Genomic DNA, 23,520 nt, shown 5'->3' on the forward strand with positions numbered 1-23,520 from the left:
CAATTCATATTATATATTATGAATTTGCAAAACATGCAATATGTTATGAAATTTCAAAACGTATGATATGTTATGAATTCTAGCTAGGTGCCTAACGTTACCTAGCTTGCTAACATTAGCTAGGCTGGGGCTTAGGGGTTAGGGTTAAGTTTAGGAGTTAGGTAAAGGGTTAGCTAAAAAGGTGAAGATCACGGTCAGGGGAAGGGTTAGCTAACATGCTAAAAAGTAGTAAGTAGTGGAAAGTTGCTAATTAGCTCAAATTCTAAAGTTGTTCCTGATGAGATTCGAACACGCAACCCTCTGTTCATTTTTGCCTGAAGTAACAATCTGTCTTATGTAACCATACCAAACGTAACATATACTATATGTAGCTTCACGGATTTCAGTATAGAATAATACAAAATGTTCTGAGACCAGGTTGTACTGAGAGTGAATCTCGCTACCATGATTAGCTGAGATGAGAATAGGGATTAATGGCTGAGACCCAAAAGTTGTTTTATGTTTTAGTAATGTTTTTTGTTGTTGTTTGGGTGGGTGAAAACACTCCTATTCCCTAAAACATGTCAGCACTGCAGCCTTTTGAAACCAGGTTCCTGCCGAAGTGTCTGTCTCCGTGGCAACTTGAGTGACAGGGGATGATGGACGGTCATCGGGGAAACAGTGCAGATAGTCAAATATAAACAGCTCATGTTTGTGCAGAGCAAGAGGCCCAGCGGGCTTTGTGTGTGTGTATTTCTATAGCCACGACAAGATGGGTGACATTTAGCCCTGATGTCTCAGTGTGCCTCCCAATGGAGATGCCATGATTTGGACCCTGTTTACATTTGGGGAAACATGTTAAGAAATGAGGATTCCTGTCGCACACCAGTACCTAAATAGACAATGCACTCTGTCAGAACATGCATGTCGGTAAAGTGGTCGATGGTGGGCCGCTCGATCTCATTCCTTTCGTTTGTTTCTCTGATTCCACTGTCAGTGCATTCCCTGTGTCTGATGAGCAAGAGTGACATTCCAGACGTTGCTCTCTCTCACTCATTGTCTTTCTCTCCCTCTGTTACCCCTTTTCCTCTGGTCTCTTTCATCGACTGCACATTCCTTCCTCTAACCTCCTTCCTTGCATCTTCTCTACTTCCCTGCTTATTGCCTCCCCAGGTTAGCGGCATCAACACAGCTATGAGCAGGAAGAGGGAGCACCGTGTTCTTGTCATGGTAGTTGCCATGGTGCTAGTGTACCTGATGTGCTGGATGCCCTACGGGGTCATGGCCTTGCTGGCCACCTTCGGACGCCCCAGCCTGGTCACCCCTGAGGCCAGCATCGTGCCCTCGGTCTTGGCCAAAACCAGCACGTTCATCAACCCCGTTATCTATATCTTCATGAACAAGCAGGTAAGATATATAATCATGGTCATAATGTAATGTAATAGTCATACTTAAAAAATGTCCAGGTTTTCCAGAAAAGGGTGGCTAATTTGAACACTTTTTTGGGTACTACATGATTCCATATGTGTTATTTCATAGTATTGATGTTTTCACTATTATTATACAATGTAGAAAATAGTAAAAATAAAGAAAAACTTTTGAATGAGTAGGTGTGTCCAAACTTTTGACTGGCACTGTACATTACCTTACTGTCATAATGCAACATTTGCCCGAGGTCAACTACATCTTCACAAACAGGTGAGAGAAACTTTGTAATCATCCACATGAATTATGCAGTTAAGTTACAAAATAACTATCTAAAGTAGGTGAATCCTCACTACAGAAACAATGAGAAAGAAAAGAAAAGTGAGAGAAATAGGGTTCACTGGTAAACAGCTATGAGCTGTGGGCATAACATTGTGTTGGATACAGGGTCAAAATCCACAAAGAAATGGTTAATTGACCACATAATTAATATTTTGCAATAGCCATCCGTCTCCGGACTGGAACCCTATTGAAAATGTGTGGTTTGAATTAAAGAGGGCAGTCCATAAGTGCAGACGAATGATATCAAGGATTTGGAAAGATTATGTTTGGAGGAAGGGTCAAGATCCCATAGCAATGCTTTCTCCCATCTCATAAAACCTTTTATAAATGGCACAGTTTTGTTATCCTCACAAGTGGAGGGTGCTGGAGTATTGAAAACAGGGGAGGCAATAATTTTGAGATGTTAATGACTTGTTCAACAAAATATTTTTCTCTGGGCAATTAGTATAAAATACACTGAACAAAAATATAAACGCAACATGCAACAATTTCAAAGATTTTACTGAATCAGTATATTGAAATGAATTCATTAGGCTCTAATCTATGGATTCCACATGACTGGGAATACAGATATGCCTCTGTTGGTCACAGATACCTCAAAAAGAAAGGTATGGGCGTGGATCAGAAAAACAGTCAGTATCTGGTGTGACCCGATTTCCCTCATGCAGTGCGACACATCTTCTTCACGTAGAGTTTATCAAGCTGTTGATTGTGGCCTGTGGAATCTTGTCCCACTACTCCTCAATGGCTGTGTGAAGATCCTGGATATTGGAGAGAATTGGAACATGCTGTTGTACACATCGATCCAGTGCATCCCAAACGTGCTCAATGCGTGACATGTCTGGTGAGCATACAGGCTATAACTGGGACATTTTCAGCTTCCAGGAATTGTGTACAGATCCTTGCGACATGAGGCAGTGCACTATCATTCGAGCTTCTACTTTTAAAAATCCACCTTTACAGAAATAAGTCTCTCACTGTTGCCGCTTGTCATAGACCCCCCTCAGCCCCCAGCTGTGCCCTGGACACTATATGTGAATTTATTGCCCCACATCTATCTTCAGAGTTCGTACTGTTAGGTGACCTAAACTGGGATATGTTTAGCACCCCGGCCATCTTACAATCTAAGCTAGATGCCCTCAATCTCACACAAATGATCAAGGAACCTACCAGGTACAACCCTAAATCCATAAACATGGGCACCCTCATAGATACCATCCTGACCAACTTGCCCTCTAAATACACGTCTGCTGTCTTCAACCAGGATCTCAGCGATCACTGCCTCATTGCCTGCGTTCATAATGGGCCGGCGGTCAAATGACCACCCCTCATCACTGTCAAACGCTCTCTAAAATACTTCAGCGAGCATGCCTTTCTAGTCGACCAGGGCCGGGTATCCTGGAAGGATATTAACCTCATACCATCAGTAGATGATGCCTGGTTGTTCTTTAAAAGCGCTTTACTCACCATCTTAAATGAGCATGCCCCATTCAAAAAATGCAGAACTAAGAACAGCTAAAGCCCTTGGTTCACTCCAGACTTGACTGCCCTTGACCAGCACAAAAACATCCTGTGGCATACGGCATTAGCATTGAATAGCCCTCGCGATATGCAACTTTTCAGGGAAGTCAGGAACCAATATACACAGTCAGTTAGGAAAGCTAAGGCTAGCTTTTTCAACAAAAAAAATGCATCCTGTAGCACAAATTCCCAAAAGTTATGGGATACTGTAAAGTCCATGGAGAATAAAATTACCTCGTCCCAGCTGCCCACCGCACTGAGGCTAGGAAATACTGTCACCACCGATAACTCAAGAATTTCAATACATTTTTCTACAGCTGGCCATGCTTTCCACCTGGCTAGCCTCTACCCCGGCCAACAGTTCTGCACCCCCTGCAGCAACTTGCCCAAGCCCACCCCGCTTCTCCTTCACCCAAATCCAGATATCTGATGTTCTGAAAGAGTCTGGATCCCTACAAATCAGCTGGGCTAGACAATCTGGACCCTCTCTTTCTAAAATTATCCAACAAAACTGTTGCCACCCCTATTACTAGCCTGTTCAACCTCTCTTTCATATAATTTGAAATCCCTAAATATTGGAAAGCTGCCGCGGTCATCCTCCTCTTCAAAGGGGGAGACACTCTAGACCCAAATTGTTACAGATCTATACCCACCCTGCCCTGCCTTTCTAAAGTCTTCAAAAGCCAAGTTAACAAACAGAATACCGACCATTTTGAATCCCACTGTACCTTCTCCACTATACAATCTGGTTTCCGAACTGGTCATGGGTGCAACTCAGCCACGCTCAAGGTCCTAAATGATAGCATAACCAAATCAAATCAAATCAAATTTATTTATATAGCCCTTCGTACATCAGCTGATATCTCAAAGTGTTGTACAGAAACCCAGCCTAAAACCCCAAACAGCAAGCAATGCAGGTGTAGAAGCATGGTGGCTAGGAAAAACTCCCTAGAAAGGCCAAAACCTAGGAAGAAACCTAGAGAGGAACCAGGCTATGTAGGGTGGCCAGTCCTCTTCTGGCTGTGCCGGGTGGAGATTATAACAGAACATGGCCAAGATGTTCAAATGTTCATAAATGACCAGCATGGTCGAATAATAATAAGGCAGAACAGTTGAAACTGGAGCAGCAGCACAGTCAGGTGGAAGTTGAAACTGGAGCAGCAGCATGGCCAGGTGGACTGGGGACAGCAAGGAGTCATCATGTCAGGTAGTCCTGGGGCATGGTCCTAGGGCTCAGGTCAGTTGAAACTGGAACAGCAGCATGGCCAGGTGGACTGGGGACAGCAAGGAGTCATCATGTCAGGTAGTCCTGGGGCATGGTCCTAGGGCTCAGGTCCTCCGAGAGAGAGAAAGAAAGAGAGAAGGAGAGAATTAGAGAACGCACACTTAGATTCACACAGGACACCGAATAGGACAGGAGAAGTACTCCAGATATAACAAACTGACCCCAGCCCCCTGACACATAAACTACTGCAGCATAAATACTGGAGGCTGAGACAGGAGGGGTCAGGAGACACTGTGGCCCCATCCGAGGACACCCCGGACAGGGCCAAACAGGAAGGATATAACCCCACCCACTAACCGCCATAGATAAAAGACAGTACTGTGCAGCCATATCCAGAGGCCCGGACAACTTCCAGAGGTTCGGACAACAGGCCAAGGCTTTCGATTCTGTCAATCACCGCATTCTTATCGGCAGACTCAATAGCCTTGGTTTCTCAAATGACTGCCTCGCCTGGTTCACCAACTACTTCTCAGATAGAGTTCAGTGTGTCAAATCAGAGGGCCTGTTGTGCGGACCTCTGGCAGTCTCTATGGGGGTGCCACAGGGTTCAATTCTCGGGCCTACTCTTTTCTCTGTATATATCAGTGATGTCGCTCTTGCTGCTGGTGATTCTCTGATCCACCTCTATGCAGACGTAGCCATTTTGTATACATCTGGCCCTTCCTTGGACACTGTGCTAACAAACCTCCAAACAAGCCTCAATGCCATACAACACTCTTTCTGTGGACTCCAACTGCTCTTAAATGCTAGTAAAACTAAATGCATGCTCTTCAACCGATTGCTGCCCGCATCTGCCTGCCCGCCTAGCATCACTCTCTGGATGGTTCGGACTTAGAATATGTGGACAACTACAAATACCTAGATTTCTGGTTAGACTGTAAACTCTCCTTCCAGACTTACATTAAGCATCTCTAATCCAATATTATATTTAGAATCAGCTTCCTATTTCGCAACAAAGCCTCCTTCACTCATGCTGCCAAACAGACCCTTATAAAACTGACTATCCTACTGATCCTTGACTTCGGCAATGTCATTTACAAAATAGCCTCCAACACTCTACCCAGCAAATTGGATGTAGTCTATCACAGTGCCATCTGTTTTGTCACCAAAGCCCCATATACTACCCACCACTGCGACCTGTATGCGCTCGTTGGCTGGCCCTCGCTTCATAGTCATCGCCAAACCCACTGGCTCCAGGTCATCTTTGCAAGGTAAAGCCCCATCTTATCTCAGCTCACTGGTCACGATACAACCACCAGTAGCACGCGCTCCAGCAAGTATATTTCACTGGTCCAGTTCTCTGCTGCCAATGACTGGAACAAATTGCAAAAATCACTGAAGCTGGAGACTTATATCTCCCTCACTAACTTTAAGCATCAGCTGTCAGAGCAGCTTACCAATCACTGTACCTGTACACACCCCATATGTAAATAGCACACACAATAGCACACACAAATAACACACACATCCCCATATTGTTTTTTTCCCTCTTTTGCACCCCAGTATCTCTACTCATCATCTATCACTCCAGTATTAATGCTAAATTGTAATTATTTCGCCACTATGGCCTTTTTATTGCCTTACCTCCCTAACCTTACTACATTTGCACACACTGTACATAGATTCTTCTATTGTGTTTTGACTATATGTTTGTTTATCCCGTGTTGTTGTTTTTGTCGCACTGCTTTGCTTTATCTTGGCCAGGTGCAGTTGTAAATGAGAACTTGTTCTCAACTGGCCTAGCTGGTTAAATAAAGGTGAAATAAAAAAATCATGCTGAAAGTTTGTGTTCGGTGACAATACTTTATACCACCATGGGGCACAACGTTGACATCAGCAAACCACTCGCCCACACGACGCCATACACGCTGTCTACCAAGTCGGTTACGACGCTGAACTGCAGTCAGGTCAAGACCCTGGTGAGGATGACATGGACACAGATGAGCTTCCCTGAGATGATTCCTGACAGTTTGTGCAGAAATTCTTCAGTTGTACAAACCCACAATTTCATCAGCTGTCTGGGTGGCTGGTCTCAGACAATCCTGCAGGTGAAGATGCTGGATGTGGAGGTCCTGGGCTGGCGTGGTTACACGGTTGTGAGGCCAGTTGGACGTACTGACAAATTCTCTAAAACGACATTGGAGGTGGCTTATGGAGTAGAAATTAACATTACATTCTATGGCAACAGCTCTGCTGGACATTCTTGCATTCAGCATGTCAATTTCACGGTCCCTCAAAACTTGAGACATCTGTGACATTGTGTTGTGTGACAAAACTGAACATTTTAGAGTGGCCTTTTATTATCTGTCCCCAGCACAAGGTGCACCTGTGTAATGATCATGCTGTTCAATCAGCTTCTTGATATGTCACACCTTGGCAAAGGAGAAATGCTCACTAACAGGGATGTAAACACATTTGTGTCCAAAATTTGAGAGAAATAAACTTATTGTGTGTATGGGACATTTCTGGGATATTTTATTTTAGCTCATGAAACATGGAACCAACACTTTACATGTTGCTTTTATATTTTTCTTCAGTATAATGTGATTTAACATTTTTTTGAGCATACAATATAGCTCAGTATGTGTATTATCCATGCCCCCTCATCTTCCAAACAAATTAACTGCTACTATTGTTACACAAAAATATGGTATACGAATAATGCAGTTATTCAGATTTACTTAATCAATTCGATTTTTACTTATCAAGAAATAGTACATACAAACACCAGTACCTGGTTTCCATTCCATATTGAAATCAAAAAGAAATAAACAATGAATGACAAAAAAAACAGTTCACCACTCTGCAATGTCACATGAAATGTACAATAGCTAGGATGGACCAATTTCTTTTGCAGATTCTCAAATGAAAACAAAAACAAAAGTTAGTTCTGGAAGTATTGTGATTATTAAGTTGCATAAACATGATGTGTGCTTTCCCCCCCACAATTTTGGCCTAAATAAAGAGAATAGGTTGCTGCTGTTGGTCAGTGTTCAGAGTCTGGGAAACAAGCAGGCTGCCTCTGACTGGGAGAGAAACTGGCTCGCTTGAGCCTACAGATTTACTTAAGGTTCATAGCAACAACCCATGTCTAAATCTGTAGCCTACTAGAAACTAGATGTTTTAAGGTTTATAATACTACCAAAGTGCCCAATATAACCGTTACCAATTACCACTCTTTTGAAAAATGCGCTTTCTCACTTTCTCCATTTAAAAAAACAATTTTTGCTTATGAATTTACCATGTTACGTTTGACTGTACTATTTTAAATGTTCCAAGTTAGCCTTGCTCAACTTTTTTTCCCACCACAAACCAAGGCTTCGGAGGACTACGCCAAACCAAAAGCATACTTAGGGGGGGAGGGGGGGTCCAATCATAAAATGAGGAAATGAGTACCACAGTGTGGTGTAAAATACACAGAAAGCCAGTAGCTGTCTGACACTTTACGGTGGGAAAATAATTTCCTATCCTTCAAATTAATCATGGTATATTACTGAGGACGTCAAATTGACCTGTCTCTAATATTGGATGGGGCATGACCCCCGTCTCCCCGCAAGTTAAGCGCTTGACTGTGAGACATGGTCATTGACATTTTAACATGGTACTCCTCACATCTGTCATCTAGTCAATGCTCCTAATTTTTATGTGAAGACGTCTCCATTTATATGTCTTAGGCCATGTCTGCTGATGAATTTCGTCTATGATGTTGAACCTCAGAGAGTTGATGGTCCGTTACTGTATATCCTGATAAGCAAACAGCCAATCAATTGGAGACAATCAACATATTTAGAGGAGGTCATCTGGGTCATCTACTAAAATTATTAAGAGGAGACATGGCATCCTCCTCACCAAAGACTCAACCTAGAAATGCAGTAATGACCAACTCTCTGCCTTGACAGGGGATTTCACCTTCACAGTCCTTCTCTCTAGAAATCGGTCATACACCCGGTTCAAAACATTTATTTTGACCAGCTTACCCTATGTTTGCTATGATGAAGTTATGATGATTGCATATAGGTAAATTAATGACTGATCTGTTTCACCTGTCTTGTGCTTGTCTCCACCCCCCCACCAGGTGTCTCCCATTTGTCCCCATTATCTCCTGTGTATTTACATCTGCGTTTTCTGTTTGCCTGTTGCCAGTTCGTCTTGGCCCATCAAGTCCTACCAGCATGTTCCTGTGTTTCCTGTGCGCTAGTTTTTCCCAGTTCTGCCCTTTCTGCCTGTCCTGTACCTGCCTGACTGATTTAGATTACGACTCTTTGCCTGCCTTGACATTCCGATTGCCTGAAATCCTGTACCTGCCTGAATCTGATTTGGATTGCGACCCTTTGCCTGCCTTGACTACCCTTTTGCCTGCCCCTTTTACTGTAATAAACTCTGAGATTCGTACTATCCACCTCCTGTGTTTGCATCTGGGTCTTAGTCTGAGTGCTGATAAGAAGCACCGAATTGACTTTGTTTTCTCTTTGTCAATGAGACATAATTTCTCTCTCAACAAGACCAATGGTCAAAGATAAATGGTTGATCTTGTATCTTTACCTATTTGTGAAACTTCCTGCACCTTCAGCATCTGGTGTGGGACAGAATAATTAACAACCCACCTAGTGCTTGTCCACTATTTCTGATAAGATCGCTCTAATCAAATATATTGGCCACACTTTCATGTGATGTTATCCGATTGGTAGTGTTCCATTTTCAGCTTATCAAACTAACTCAAATTATCAGCTGGTCTTACTGTGGGCATAGTGGATGAAGAAGGTAAAAAAATAGGGTATTTCTGAATGCAGCTGTTGTTAGGGACTTTATTATACCCAGAAACACCAAGGCAGTGCCAACTTAGAGGGAAACTTCTGTAACTCAATCACAAGTACTGTCACATCGTACTTTGTGTGTGCGTGTATACAAAGCACATTTGAGAACAAGGCTACCTAAATTCTATCAGCATATTGATTGCATTACGCGCAGGGGTAATACACTCGATCACTGCTACTCTAACTTCGGCGATGCATACAAAGCACTCCCCCGCCCTCCATTCGGCAAATTTGACCCCGACGCCATCTTGCTCCTCCAAATTTATAGGCAGAAACTCAAACAGGATGTACCAGTGACTAGAACCATTCAACGCTGGTCTGACCAATCAAAATCCACACTTCAAGATTGTTTTGATCACGCGGACTGGAATATGTTCCGGTCAGCCTCAGAGAACATCATCGACCTATACGTTGACTATGTGAGAGAGTTTATAAAGAAGTGCATTAGACATGTTGTACCCACTGTGACTATTAAAACCTACCCTAACCAGAAACCGTGGATGGATGGCGGCATTCGCGCAAAACTGAAAGTGCGAACCATCGCATTTAACCATGGAATATAGCTGAATATAAACAGTGGAGTTATTCCCTCCACAAGGCAATCAAACAAGCAAAATGCAGATACAGGGACAAAGTGGAGTCGCAATTCAACGACTCAGACATGAGACGTATGTGGCAGGGTCTACAGGAAATCACGGACTACATGAGTAAAACATTTAAACGTGTTAACCCTCGCAAGGCTGCTGGCCCAGACGGCATACCTAGCTGCGCAGACCAGCTGGCTGGTGTGTTTACGGACATATTCAATCGCTCCCTATCCCAGGCTGTTGTCCCCACATGCTTCAAGATGGCCACCATTGTTCCTGTACCCAAAAAGACAAAGATAACTGAACTAAATGACTACCGCCCCATAGTACTCACTTCTGTCATCATGAAGAGCTTTAAGAGACTAGTCAAGGATCATATCACCTCCACCTTACCGGCCACCCTAGACCCACTTCCGTTTGTATACCGCCCCAACAGGTCCACAGACGACGCAATCACCAGTACACTGCACACTGTCCTATCCAGACAAGTGGAATACCTATGTAAGAATGCTGTTCATTGACTACAGCTCAGCATTCAACAACATAGTACCTTCCAAGCTCATCATCAAGCTGGAGGCCCAGGGTCTCAACCCCGCCCTGTGTAATTGAGTCCTGGACTTTCTGACGGGCCGCCCCCAGGTGGTGAAGGTAGGAAACAACATTTCCACTTCGCTGACCCTCAACACTGGGGCCCCACAAGGGTGCATGCTCAGCTCCCTCCTGTACTCCCTGTTCACTCACGACTGCGTCACCATGCACACCTCCAACTCAATCATCATGTTTGCAGACGACAGAACAGTAGTGGGCTTGATTACCAACAACGACGAAACAGACTAAATGGAGGAGGTGAGGGCACTCGGAGTGTGGTGTCAAGAAAACAACCTCTCACTCAACATCAACAAAACAAAGGAGATGATTGTGGACTTCAAGAAACAGCAGTGGGAGCACCCCCCTATCCACATCGAAGGGACAGGAGTGGAGAAGGTGAAAAGTTAAGTTCCTCGGCATACACATCACAGACAAACTGAAATGGTCCAACAACATAGACAGTGTGGTGAAGAAGTTGCAACAGCACATCTTCAACCTCAGGAGGCTGAAGACATTTGGCTTGTCACCCAAACCCTGACATACTTTTACAGATGCACAATCGAGAGCATCCTGTCGGGCTGTATCATAGCCTGGTACGGCAACTGCACGGCCCTCAACCGCAAGGCTCTCCAGAGGGTGGTGCGGTCTGCACAACGCATCACCGGGGGCAAGCTACCTGCTCTCCATGACACCTAGAGCAACCGATGTCACAGGAAGGCCAAAAAGATCATCAAGGACAACAACCACCCAAGGTGCTGCCTGTTCACACCGCTATCATCCAGAAGGCGAGGTCAGTACAGACATTACCCGAATAATTGATCAGGTATAGACACTGGTATATATTGTGATATACAGTATCTTCCTCTGCTCCCTTGTTTGTGTTATTGTTACCTCACGGACAGATAAAACAGATTGTATTTTTGTTGAATTATTCAGAAGGTTTTATTTGTGGTAGAGGGAGATTGGCCGTGAGCTCCATAAAAAAAGTGTGATGAAATGTTTGACTTTTGGGAAATAAAAGTTCAAACATGAATGCCTTTTGTTTTTGTTGTACAACAAAGAACAAAGTTTCCAAAGTTAAGGTTATTCAAAAGAGTATTGTTTTGCAGGTGAAAATTTTTTGAATACCCTTCAGGGATGTAAAACTTTGCCATTATGTCTTATTAATGGCCTTGGCACATCTTGGTGTCCCTTTCCAAGTTATTAATTGCGGTAAAGCCTCGTTTACATGCATTTGCTTTCCTTCTGTCTTAATGATGAAGGGCTGGATCGTGGCTGCATTAATTCTGAGTATGATTAATCACATCGCTTTTTACTGATGTGTTCTGATTCGCACTGTTTCACGCAGTCATCTCTTTTCATCAAAGGGGTCAGAATAAGTGGTAAGTAAAGCACTTGTCAGCTTGTTTCTTGTGTGTGTAAAACACTAAGACAGTGGCTGTTTATGGTGTAGCACTGGAGACGGGAGAATTCCAGGGCGGGATGACGTTGTCTAGTGGACACAGGCATGTCATGAGTTTTGACTGGAAACACAATACATTGTTTAAACTTTGTTTAGTGAACTGGAGCATGTCATATTGTATGAGACTCATAAATGAAAGAAAACCTCAATATAACTTGAAGTATTCAGTAAAATAATATGTAGGCGGTAGCCCAGAGGTTAGAGAGCTGAGCAAGCAACAAGATATTTGCCCATTCGAATCCCAGGTCAGATGAGAAAAATCTGGTGGGAAATGAGCTGACCACCAGAGTGTTGGCATCAGTATCCTAGCTGCCATCTTCAGCCTTTGTGCCCTTGAGTAAGGCACTTAACTGCTCACTGGGCGCAGTGTGTGTGTGTTTGTTATAGACATTCTCGAGATCATTTGGCTCCGTTCATGTAAAAGAGCCGGCTCATTTGGCTCCCAAACGGTTCTTAGTTCAAAATGCTTAAAAATTCACCTAGAACCATGAAAAAAATGCACATCTCCAATGTAAAGCCCCAAAGGTAAGCTACCATTATGTCAGATTGTGAAATGTGTGTTCATATATATTGCAAAGATTGTTTTTACACTGACGAGCTCTCCCCACTATTTACTGTTTCTGTAGTGAGGATACACCCACTTCAGATAATTATTTTGTAACTTATCTGCAGAAAAACGTTGTTTTGAGCTCAATAAGCAGTAGTAGCAGTATACAAATCAGGGAGCCACCGATGCGATTCGGTTCCTGACATTCGCCAAAATGATCCAGTCAAAAAGAGCCGTTCGTTTGCGAAAGACAATCACTAGTGTGTGTGTGTGTGTGTGTGTGTGTGTCTGTATTGGGTGGTTGGGTGGAAAACAATGAAAAACAAATGTCTTCTTCTTGTAATACCAATAGTGGTTATACTTGTATGGTATCCCCCGGACCACGTTTGGGAAACGCTGCCTTAAGATATGAGAGAGAGAGAAACCTTGACTTCTTGTAAACTATTTCCTTTACCAGTCCAACATTATGTGTATCAAGTGCAACATTTACTCAACAGTAAAACACTGGTGTTCCGAGTTGAATAGCCTCTATGTTTTCACTGAAGATGTATTGCTCACAAGTTTAATATTAATGCAAGATATATTTAGATATAATGGTATGTAATGACAGTATGAATGCTCCACTGTCCCTTCCTGGCACTTTCAATTATATATTCTCCTCCCCGTGTATCCCACCAATGGCTGACCTTTCAGGAAGATTTGAGCCCACTCATCTACTCAACGGAGACACAAATGTCCTGTATGTCATTTTCAGTCTTCAATTCCTCCCAGCCCGTTACTATGGAAACTGTGAGTTGAGGCGAGTTGAAGACTAAAAATGCTGTACAGATACAAGTAGCGGCATGTGTCTCATGAAGACCTGTGGTAACAATTATCAGAGAAGACAGATCATTGCCCTCTAGACGGGGGTATGGAACTTTGCTTATGGTGAGTACAATTTTCTACTTCTCTTCCTCTCAGTACAGTGGAAGTGGCCATGGATGTTGCAGATGGGTATGGTTAAAATTGTCCCAAAAAAAACAAGCATAGACTGAGAGGAAAAGATTGGAACAAATAAACCATCAACTACACCATAATGTTGATTTTGGTTTCGCCCCCCAGAACTTTACAGTTTCTACGTTTCTAGCTACCACTGGAGGTAGAAAGTGTATTGGAGTTTGGCCCTTGACCTATAAAGTCTATGGTTCAGAAATATCCCCAATTTAACTTGCCTTAACTTGTTTAATTACATTTGAAAAATGAGTGTGCCTTAAAGAACCACTCATTCCCCAATTGAGTCCAGATGACTCAAGTTAACCAGAGAATGAAGGATGTGTACTGTGTCCTAATCAAAGTTCACTAGTGAGACCCTGGAGGGCTACAAACTGTCAATTGTCCCTTGAGAGCAACAAGCATTCATTCTTGAATGTAGAGAGCAATGTGCAATGTTGCACCTACTAAGCACCCCCCTCCTGCTTGTCTCGCCTTGTGTATTCAGACCTTTTATCCAAATGATGACTTTAATTAAACACGCATTGAAAAGAAAAGCAGCCTACTCTGCATCTCTGCCTCCCCTGAGGAGCATTGAAAGGCATTACATTATAAAGGCCTAATGAATGTGTAGATGGGTACATGTAATGTAAAATATGTGCTCACTGGCTTAGAGCTTGGGTTTATTATCGACTGCAAATGTATGACCCCATCCAGAAACAACCGTTTGCTTGTACCACAAGCCCCCATAGTCACATGTGTAGACCTGAGACAACTGCTGTTAGAGTTATGGCAAACAGTCCAGCAAGTTTATCAGAGAAAAAGATGGCGGTACTTACAGTGCCTTCAGAAAGTATTCACACCCCTTGACTTTTTCTAAATGTTGCTACATTACAGCTTAAATTTTAAACGGATTAAATATAGATTTGATTTTATTGGCCTACACACAATACCCCACATCATGTTAAAGTGTAATCATGTACAATTTTTAGTTATCAAAATACTAAAAATGAAAAGCTGAAATGTTTTGAGTCAATAAGTATTCAACCACTTTGTTATGGCAAGTCTAAATAAGTTCAGATGTAAAAATCTGTTTCACAAGTCACATTATAAGTTGCATGGACTAACATGATTTTTAATGACTACCTCATCTCTCTACCCCACACATACAATTATCTGTAAGGTCCCTCAGTCAAGCAGTGCATTTCAAACACAGATTCAACCACAAAGACTAGGGAGGTTTTCCAATGCCTCGCACATAAGGGCACCTATAGGTAGTTTTTGTTTTTCAAAGTAGACGTTGAATATACCTTTTAGAATGGTGAAGTTATTAATTACACTTTGGATGGTGTATCAATACACCCAGTCACTACAAAGATACACAATACAACCACTCGGGGATTTCACCATGAGCCTAATGGTTACTTTAAAACCATTACAGAGTTTAATGGCTGTGATAAGAGAAAATTGAGGATGGATCAACAACACTGTAGTTACTCCACAATACTAACATAAATGACAGAGTGAGAAGAAGGAAGCTTCTACAGAATACAAATATTCCAAAACATGCATCTTGTTTGCAATAAGGCACTCAAGTAAAACTGAAAAATGTGGCAAAGAAATTCACTTTAAAGCGTTATGTTAGGTGGAAATCCTACATCACTGAGTACCACACTTCATATTTTCAAGTATGGTGGTAGCTGCATCATGTTATGGGTATGCTTGTCAAGGAGTAAGAAGCTTTTTAGGATAAAAAGAAACAGAATAGAGCTAAGCACAGGCAAAATCCTAGAGGAAAATCTGGTTCAGTCTGCTTTCCAACAGACACTGGGAGACAAATTCACCTTTCAGTAGGACAATAAACACAATACCAAATATACACTGGAGTTGCACACCAAGATGACATTGAATGTTCCTGATTGGCTAGTTACAGTTTTGACTTAAATCGGCACGAAAATCTATGGCAAGACATGAAAATGTCTGTCTTGCAATGATCAACAACTATCTTGACAGAGCTTGAAATAAAAACAAGCTACTACTTTTCATTTGGTCTGGCTGGTTTCACCTTGCCAAATTTCAAACAAACTAAAATGCCTAAGCAAAACCATGTGTTAATGCAAGTCATTTGTTTAAATCCATCTAAGATTATCAAGAAGCATAACCTGTCCCAAACTTCATATTACTTTTGCTTTGGTCTTATCAACAACATGAGAACTCTGCTCAATAGCCGCTCTAATTGCGACGTGAATAGCCTTTATTCAATAGCCTATTGCAACGAGTGCGCTGAGTCGGGAAGGAAGTACAGGGAGTGTGTGTTTTAATAAATAAACAAAATAATAAACACAAAACACAAACAACGCACCAACATCAGAGTCAATAACACCTGAGGAAAGAACCAGGGGGAGTGACAGATATAGGGAAGATAATCAAGGAGATGATTATCCAGGTGAGTGTCATGAGACGCTGGTGCACTTGACGATGGTGACAGGTGTGCAGGATAGGACCAGAGAGGGAGCATGCGTGACACCTATATCCCCGTATAGCCCCCATCTCCCTTAATCTGCTTCCGATGCGCTCATGAATGCGTTGCTACTCATATAATGTTTCAGATATATCAAGTTATGGTACTGAGTGCATTTTATAAAATGCTTGCAGTCAAACAACCAATAATACTGGGCTTCCGCTTATTTTCCTGTGTTTGGTCCAGACTGCTGTCTCACTGCCTTCTCACCTGCAGCGAACAGCACCATGATAGAAATGGAATCGCTCTGAGACCATCCTTTTTGAGCGAAACATGGTGCGTTGTTTAGTGCGCTTCAGAGTGCGTATAGAGTATTCCCACCAGTCCAAACTAACCGAACTAAGGGGAAAACACACGCCAGAGTTCGGGAAAAATGCTATAGCGCGCTTCACATTTAAAGGTAATTTTCAATTGAGCCAACAGCCTTTACCTTAAATGCGAATGCGGTAGCATTGCCTTTAAAAGCTGCACTGTCGACTAGAGCGCACAGATTGAATTTTGGTCTTATATAAACCCTTGTGTTTGCTGAGCTAGCTTCAGAGCTCACTAACTCCTCTACCCCTCTTTGTGACATCTAGGTTGTATGTTTTCATCCAGACGTCTAGATTCAGCTTCACTGTCACGAACATGACCAAAATAGTCAAAATCCATGAAAAACTCAAACTTCCTGGTCATAGACCCGCTTTTGAAGTTTCACCCATATCACATATTTCACCCATATATGACCTTATGCTGTGTCTGCTGCTCTGCTTTCCATAACTCACTCATCTATCCAATCCGCTCAGTGCCTCAGTAGGGTTTGTGTTTTGACAGCTGACAAAATCAGGGTATGCTCAACAAGATCATAGAGTTTCTATACTTTATACACCAGTCTTTAGTCTCTCCAATTTGACATTATGAAGTGGGGATTGTGTTTACTTTGCCAATGCATGCACTGTGGTTCAACACAAGGTGGATCTGTGTTACTGTATCTTTGTTTTGTCTGGATGATCTTTTCTGTGTGTGTGTCTATTGTCTTTGTGTATTCCCTCTGAAGAGGCAGCGGTGCCGTAGGACACTCTTCCTTTTTTACGTCTCTTGAGAAAATGTAGTAGACTATAAGTATACATGAAACTCGCAGAGTATACTAAGTACACTACGTTTTCTCAAGGGAGGTGACGTCAGAGCCCTTAAGATGACGGTATGGGATGGGAGTGTTGTTAAAGTTCAGCCTGGGAAGTAGGCCTTTTCAACCAAGGTCTCTGTCTCCATCTGTATGTGTGTATGCAATATGTATGTATGTAATAAAAATGAACCAAATACCCTCATTGCATTGTTATGCTTTTTTTTTATATAATTAACTCTGTCTGTCTGCCTCCAGCAAGTGCTAAATTCAATATCTGCACTATGAGCTCTTGTCTTTGAGCTTTGTTGACTTTGTAGAGAAAAGTGATATCAGTGTGAAACACAGCACCTGTGGTTTCCTGATCAGTTTGCAGATTTTAAATATGGATGTCATGTTCATGCAGATTTCCTTCTATAACTTCCCCAACCCCAAAAAGTATTTCCATGCTTATCTGCTGCAGGCAGCTCCTGACTCTTCTTTTCCCCCAAAAAATCCGATATGTTTATATAATGCTGTGGTATGACTTTTACAAACACTTTATAAAATCATATAAGTATATACAAGTTACTTTGTTGGTGGATTAAGGGGATAGTGGAGTCACTGCGAATGTGAGTTGCTTTTCAAGTTATGAGTTATAACAGCTATTAGGACCTCACTCCTTCCTTTACCATGCAGTGTGTCTTGAGACCAGCTATCTAGTCCATTTTGTAATCATTACTCATTTGTATGGGAGTATGATGTATGGGAGTATGATGTAGTGGTTAGGATAGGTATGAGAAAAATCAGTCTCTGTTTGTCCTCTTATTTTATCAGGCTTTTTTATATAGCCAGTCAAGGTTTCCTGCGCCTCACATGATCAAATACTCATCCTTGAATGAGAGCCTAATTAGTTCAGCATTTAATACCATTTGGGAAATGTACAAATAATGAGTGTCTTTCAGCATTGTTCTATGTGAAAAGGCAAGGTGAGACAACAAGCTCGACGAACGATAGGGAGAGAGAGAAGAGAGAAGAGGAAAAGGATGTATCCAACCAGACGGTTCCGGATTACTTATAATTATTCACCATTACACTTCTCAGAGATAGAGGGAACAAGAGAAAGGGAGAATTAATTTCCCTGGTGAGAAAGGTGCAACTTGTATGGACCCTTTGTTTGTCAGCAGGAAGTAGGAGAGTTTAGGAGGTTGTGCCTGCGGAGGTGGGATGGGGAAACAACCTCAAGTAGGTACATAAGCATCTATAAGTGATCTTTGTGATCTAAGTGATCTTTGTAGGAAACAACTTGAAGTCGGTACATTGGTATAATGGTCCTTAAACCTTGATCCTGCTGTTTGTGACGGATAAAGAGTAACAGCAGCACATACATTATTTGTTTCCCCCTATTTAAGGAAGGCAATGTGTAACGGATCTCTTCGTGTATGACATATCGGACCAATGCGCAGCGTGGTAAGTGTCCATGTTAATTTATTAACTGAACACACAAAACAAAATAACGAAGTGAATGGAAGAAAACGAAACAGTTCTGCAAGGTGACATACACTAAACAGAAAACAACCACCCACAAACAAGAGTGGGAAAACAGGCTACCTAAGTATGGTTCTCAATCAGAGACAACGATTGACAGCTGCCTCTGATTGGGAACCAAACCAGGCCAAACATATAGAAATACCAAACATAGAACAAAAACATTGAATGCCCACCCCAACTCACGCCCTGACCAACCTAAAATAGAAACATACAAAAGGAAGTAAGGTCAGGACGTGACACAATGACTGGTTAGGTTGGAGTTTTGTAGCCTCACCATTCATTATAGTTCATTTTTCTGATATTTCAGCATTCGAGCAAACAGATGTTGTACAGTTTGTCCAACTTGACTCACATCTTTCTGTCTCCCCATCTTTTTTTCTGTTTGTTCGTCTGTATGTTGGGGATGTGTTTGTTCACTGGTATGCCAGTTCTACAGGTGCTTCCGAGCCCTGCTGAGGTGCCAAGAGCCCCAGAGGGGTTCCAGCATCAGGAGCTCCTCCAAGGCGCCGACCAAAGCTGTCCGTGGTGGCACCCACAAAACCAACGACAACAACTTCACCTTCGAGGTGGCCCCCCTCGGGCAGCCCACCAGCATGGTCCCCCAGCTGGGGAACGCAACTGTGTACACAGCCATCCCCGCTTCCTTTGACATGGTCAAGCCCAACATGGTGTCGCTAGTGGCCCACTGCAATGGCGAAGGTCTGGGGCCGTCAGGGGTTACGACCTCTAGGAACCAATTACAGGGAGGGGAGGTGGATCCAGAGGGGCCGTCAAAGTGGATTTAGTGCTGTTACGAAGCTTGCCTCTTGCCAGTAAGATGGACAGGAGGCATAGACGGAAATCTTTGAGAGCCTCCTGACTCTTCGGAAGTGGAGCCATAGGAGCTACTAGTCCATCTTGAGGAAGGACATCAATCTGTCTGGCTCTGCACAATGTTATACATATTTTCGCCATTTACTATCTCAAATACGCCTATGGACTGAGAGTGGGGAGAAAAGGGTGTGAAGAAACCCTGTTATTTTTTACAATTTCTAATGTTTTGTCGAATATATTAGTTCTATGAAATGTCATGATGCGATTTCACCGTCTGTACCTTTACAGTACAAAGATAAAGAGCGATGAAGAGTGCATTTTTGTATTGATCTGAGATTGGAATCACAGATTGAGGAAACTCTATTATTGTATTCAAGTATTTTCAGGAGAGTTTTCAAAAGTGTCAAGATGACAAAGCGCTAATGACAACAACAACAACAACAAAAAACACTAAAGGTAATGATGGGATTGTACTGTTAATGATTTTTTTTTTCCATTGCTGAACCCAGTTCCATCACTCAAACGTATTCAATTGTAGCTAGTCACGTATATACTTTGTGTCATAAACATAGGTAGCATGTGTCTGGCATGTATATTTCTTTAGAAAAACGTTTTTTGTAAATATTTTAAAAAGTACAAAAAGCTGCAGATGTGGGGTATGAATCTGGAGGTCCAGGGAACTGTTGGTTTTCTTTTCTCCCTGGTGGTTAATTGATTGATTTATGTAACTTATTGGCCAGAGATTCCACTCACTGTGTTAAGTCGCATCAGTCCTTGACTATTTCTGGCCTTGCAGTCTGGATCTGAGAAAAGAAGATCTAATCTGTTCTGACAAACATTTAGAATTTTTTTTTACAATATGTTATGTTGGGTCTATAGGCACTGCAATCCTCAAGTGACTTGAATAGAGCCCTGCTATGTAATATAAACTAGTTTGAACAACTTTACAGCATAATGTACAATAGTTTGTTCCTTATCTTGTGAAATATGATGGCCCGTGTTGTGATTAAGGGCCTACAAATAGCTAGGTGTGGCCAAAATGCGTGGCTTACTGTAGGTATGGATAGATATCACCTATCATACTAAATTAGGCTTGCTAGCGTTAGCATGTGCGACACTCACCGCCCATCATCTTGATTGGTATTCAGCATTTACCCATTTTATTAATACCACTACATCCCTGGCTCTATGTCTAGCCAGTTTGTGTGACCCCCCATTTAGTCAACATAAGGGACATCCCGATTAAGCCTAAAATTATGTGAAATGATTGTAAATTGCTTCAAACGGCAGAGGCCTCATCTATATAGAAAGCACGTTGAAGGTATCAAGAAGGAGCTGTGACTGTATTGACAGAGAAATTACCTGGGAATTACACAGTAATTACAGAATTCATTACTGCGACCTAGTTACTTCTACTACTAGATAGGTTGTTTACTTTGGCTAATCGGTCCAATTTGAATATCAATGAAGTACTTTGGGACATAAAACCATGAAAATAATCACATTTCCATCATACCCAATTGGGTCTGACTGCATGACTTGTTATGACATGATACTAAAGTGAAAGTAGAGGACTGGTAGAGCATGTGCTCTTGAGATATTGTATTATAGCCTTAAGTCTTACAAAATGTACTGTATACATTGGTCCTCAACCTTTGAGGCTATGCTCAGTGCTTCAGGTGGAATACAAAATGTGTATTGGTGCACCAGTGAGTAGGCCTAATGGCCCACTTCATGTACAGTGTGTGCAGTATGAACAAAGGGCACTTTCTGTTTGTTTTTGTTTTTAAGTGGAGCACATTTTTGTTCAAATCTGAAAAATTATAGGAGGCATGAGTTTGCATAATTATTGTTTAGATTTTTGTTAACACTACAATGGTTATGTAGGCGTTATAAAAGTCTTGAATTGACCATGCTGAATAAGAGTAACCATTGGTAGTGTAATGTTATCTCGCTGGGAAAATGTACATGTTTAAGAGTGTATATTGATGTGTGTTTAATTGACCACGACGACTGTTAAAGCGGCAATCAGCAGCTGAAACAATAACAAAGCATCACTCTTTCGCTAAAAAGCTGAGGTATGGGGCTGGAGAAAATGTAGCACTCACAAATTCATAGACAGAGCTTTGGATGCAAGGACAAAATGATAGTTCTTGCCATTTACTTTGTTTACAAACACTGGAGTAAAACAAGCTTATATTTTGGTTCTGACGGGGTACGACAGTTGAACTAAGGTCATGAGGCATTTATAAGTTGTTCTTCAAGAATCAATGGGTACATATACATTCATATGTCCAAAAATGTGTGTAGCTGCTGCAGATTGCCCCTTCAACTATGGACAGACAAGACAGACATGCCACATGTAAATAATATTATACCAAAGCAATAGGAATTTCATACTGTATTGAGTGTTGCAGTTTAATAAAGACTTTCTGAAAACAATGTATAAAGTCTTCTGTTGTTGATGTATTCTGTAAAGAGCTGCTGTACACACTAGGCCCATTGAAAGCGGAAACAAGAATCTGGTAACTGTGAAGTGATGTTGTAGTGTTACACAATATGCAGATGTATCTGAGCCAGAACATACCTGTTTCTGTTACGTGAGGCAGCTTGATATAAAGTACACCACCTTGACAGGTCTAGTGTATCGCAGGGCCTCACCCCCAATCCATCTGAGTAGTGTCAACCTACTTTTGAATGAGACAGATATGTTAGGAGAGGACACAACATTCAGACACCTGGTTTCACTTCACCTCCCTTTCATGTATGATTGCCTGACAACCAAGGAGGCCATTTTATTAGCTTTATAGGTAAGGGTTGAGGTATGGTCAAGTAACAGGCAATATAACTTACCCTATATTTGGCTGTAAAAGCTTAACCACAAGCCTAAACCACAAGCTTTTCTGGCAAAATGCCACATATTGATGTGACCCTCAAGCTATCAACATAAATCACATACGCAAAGGGTGGCAGAAGAGTATGCCACAATTGGCAAAGCACCAGATATAACATGTATATCCTCCTGTTGCCTTGTAAAGTACTTTTCTCCTTAGAGCTACCGTAATAGAGTGTTTATACAGGCTTCATTAATTAAGAAATCATAAAATGTATGTAGTAAAGTGTATCTCAATTGACCCTTCGCTAACCCCCGCTCCCCTTGGTTACTTTTGCAGCCTCGGACAACATTTTCCCAGGAAACCCAATTCCCCCTTCTGACCCCTGGCAAAATCCCCTCACAATGATCTAAAACTGTGTTTTAATACACAATGAAATTGAATACAGACAACCCCTTGCTAATCACAACAATATGTTGTGGTGGACTGTTATTACAATTGCTTCACAGGAGCCTGGTAAAATGGTTGTAGTGAGGCTATCCACTGGATGGCTTGGCATGCAGCCAAAGTTACTAAACACTTTTGGGGCTATCTCTCTCAAACTTTTGGGGCTATCTCTCTCAAATTGTATCCTGATGCCGAGGAGAGTTGTATTCATAACATGGTTAACTAAGCTAAATAACATTAATTTGAAAAGAAAATAGTTAGATTAACTAGCTAGCTAGCGTTAACAACGTTGGGTGGTCAATAAGACAGAACTAGTTAGCTAGCTAACTGCTTGTAATATTCACATGTGTAAACATACTGAATTGTAATTGGATGCATTTGACCACCATATCATACTGTGCTATGATTGGTTAAGACCACCCAAATGGTTAGGCCATGGTCAGTTTTGATCCTGGTTGGCCATACGTGAACATGCCAGTTATAGCTAGCTAATAAAGAGCTACGTTAAGAAATATCCTGTAATACTGCATTTTATTATTGTGTACAAAGCATGCAAAACAAGACACTGCTGAGCTAGCAAACGATGTAAGAAATGTAATTTCGGGTTTAAAAAGTACTCCCAACAGGCGCTGCATTTCAGGGATCACGGTAGCAAGTACCCTTGGTTGACTATTCAATTATTTAGCCATTTTAACAGTTTGTCTTTGTAGGAAAACACAGTTTTTGTAAAACCCTCAATGGCTTTCATGTAGTG

General features: G+C 41.9%; 1 protein-coding gene across 1 annotated transcript; it reads left to right on the top strand.

The window, feature by feature from the left end:
* Positions 1–638: 638 nt before the first annotated feature.
* Positions 639–21,908, top strand: LOC121847445 (pinopsin-like). Its single transcript, XM_042328555.1, has 2 exons — positions 639–1,386; positions 19,101–21,908. Exons 1-2 carry the CDS (start codon positions 883–885, stop codon positions 19,455–19,457), a joined length of 861 nt encoding a protein of 286 aa, XP_042184489.1. The 5' UTR covers positions 639–882; the 3' UTR covers positions 19,458–21,908.
* The last annotated feature ends 1,612 nt before the right edge of the window (positions 21,909–23,520 follow it).

Source organism: Oncorhynchus tshawytscha, linkage group LG10 (assembly GCF_018296145.1).
Source record: "Oncorhynchus tshawytscha isolate Ot180627B linkage group LG10, Otsh_v2.0, whole genome shotgun sequence".
Classification (NCBI taxonomy): domain Eukaryota; kingdom Metazoa; phylum Chordata; class Actinopteri; order Salmoniformes; family Salmonidae; genus Oncorhynchus; species Oncorhynchus tshawytscha.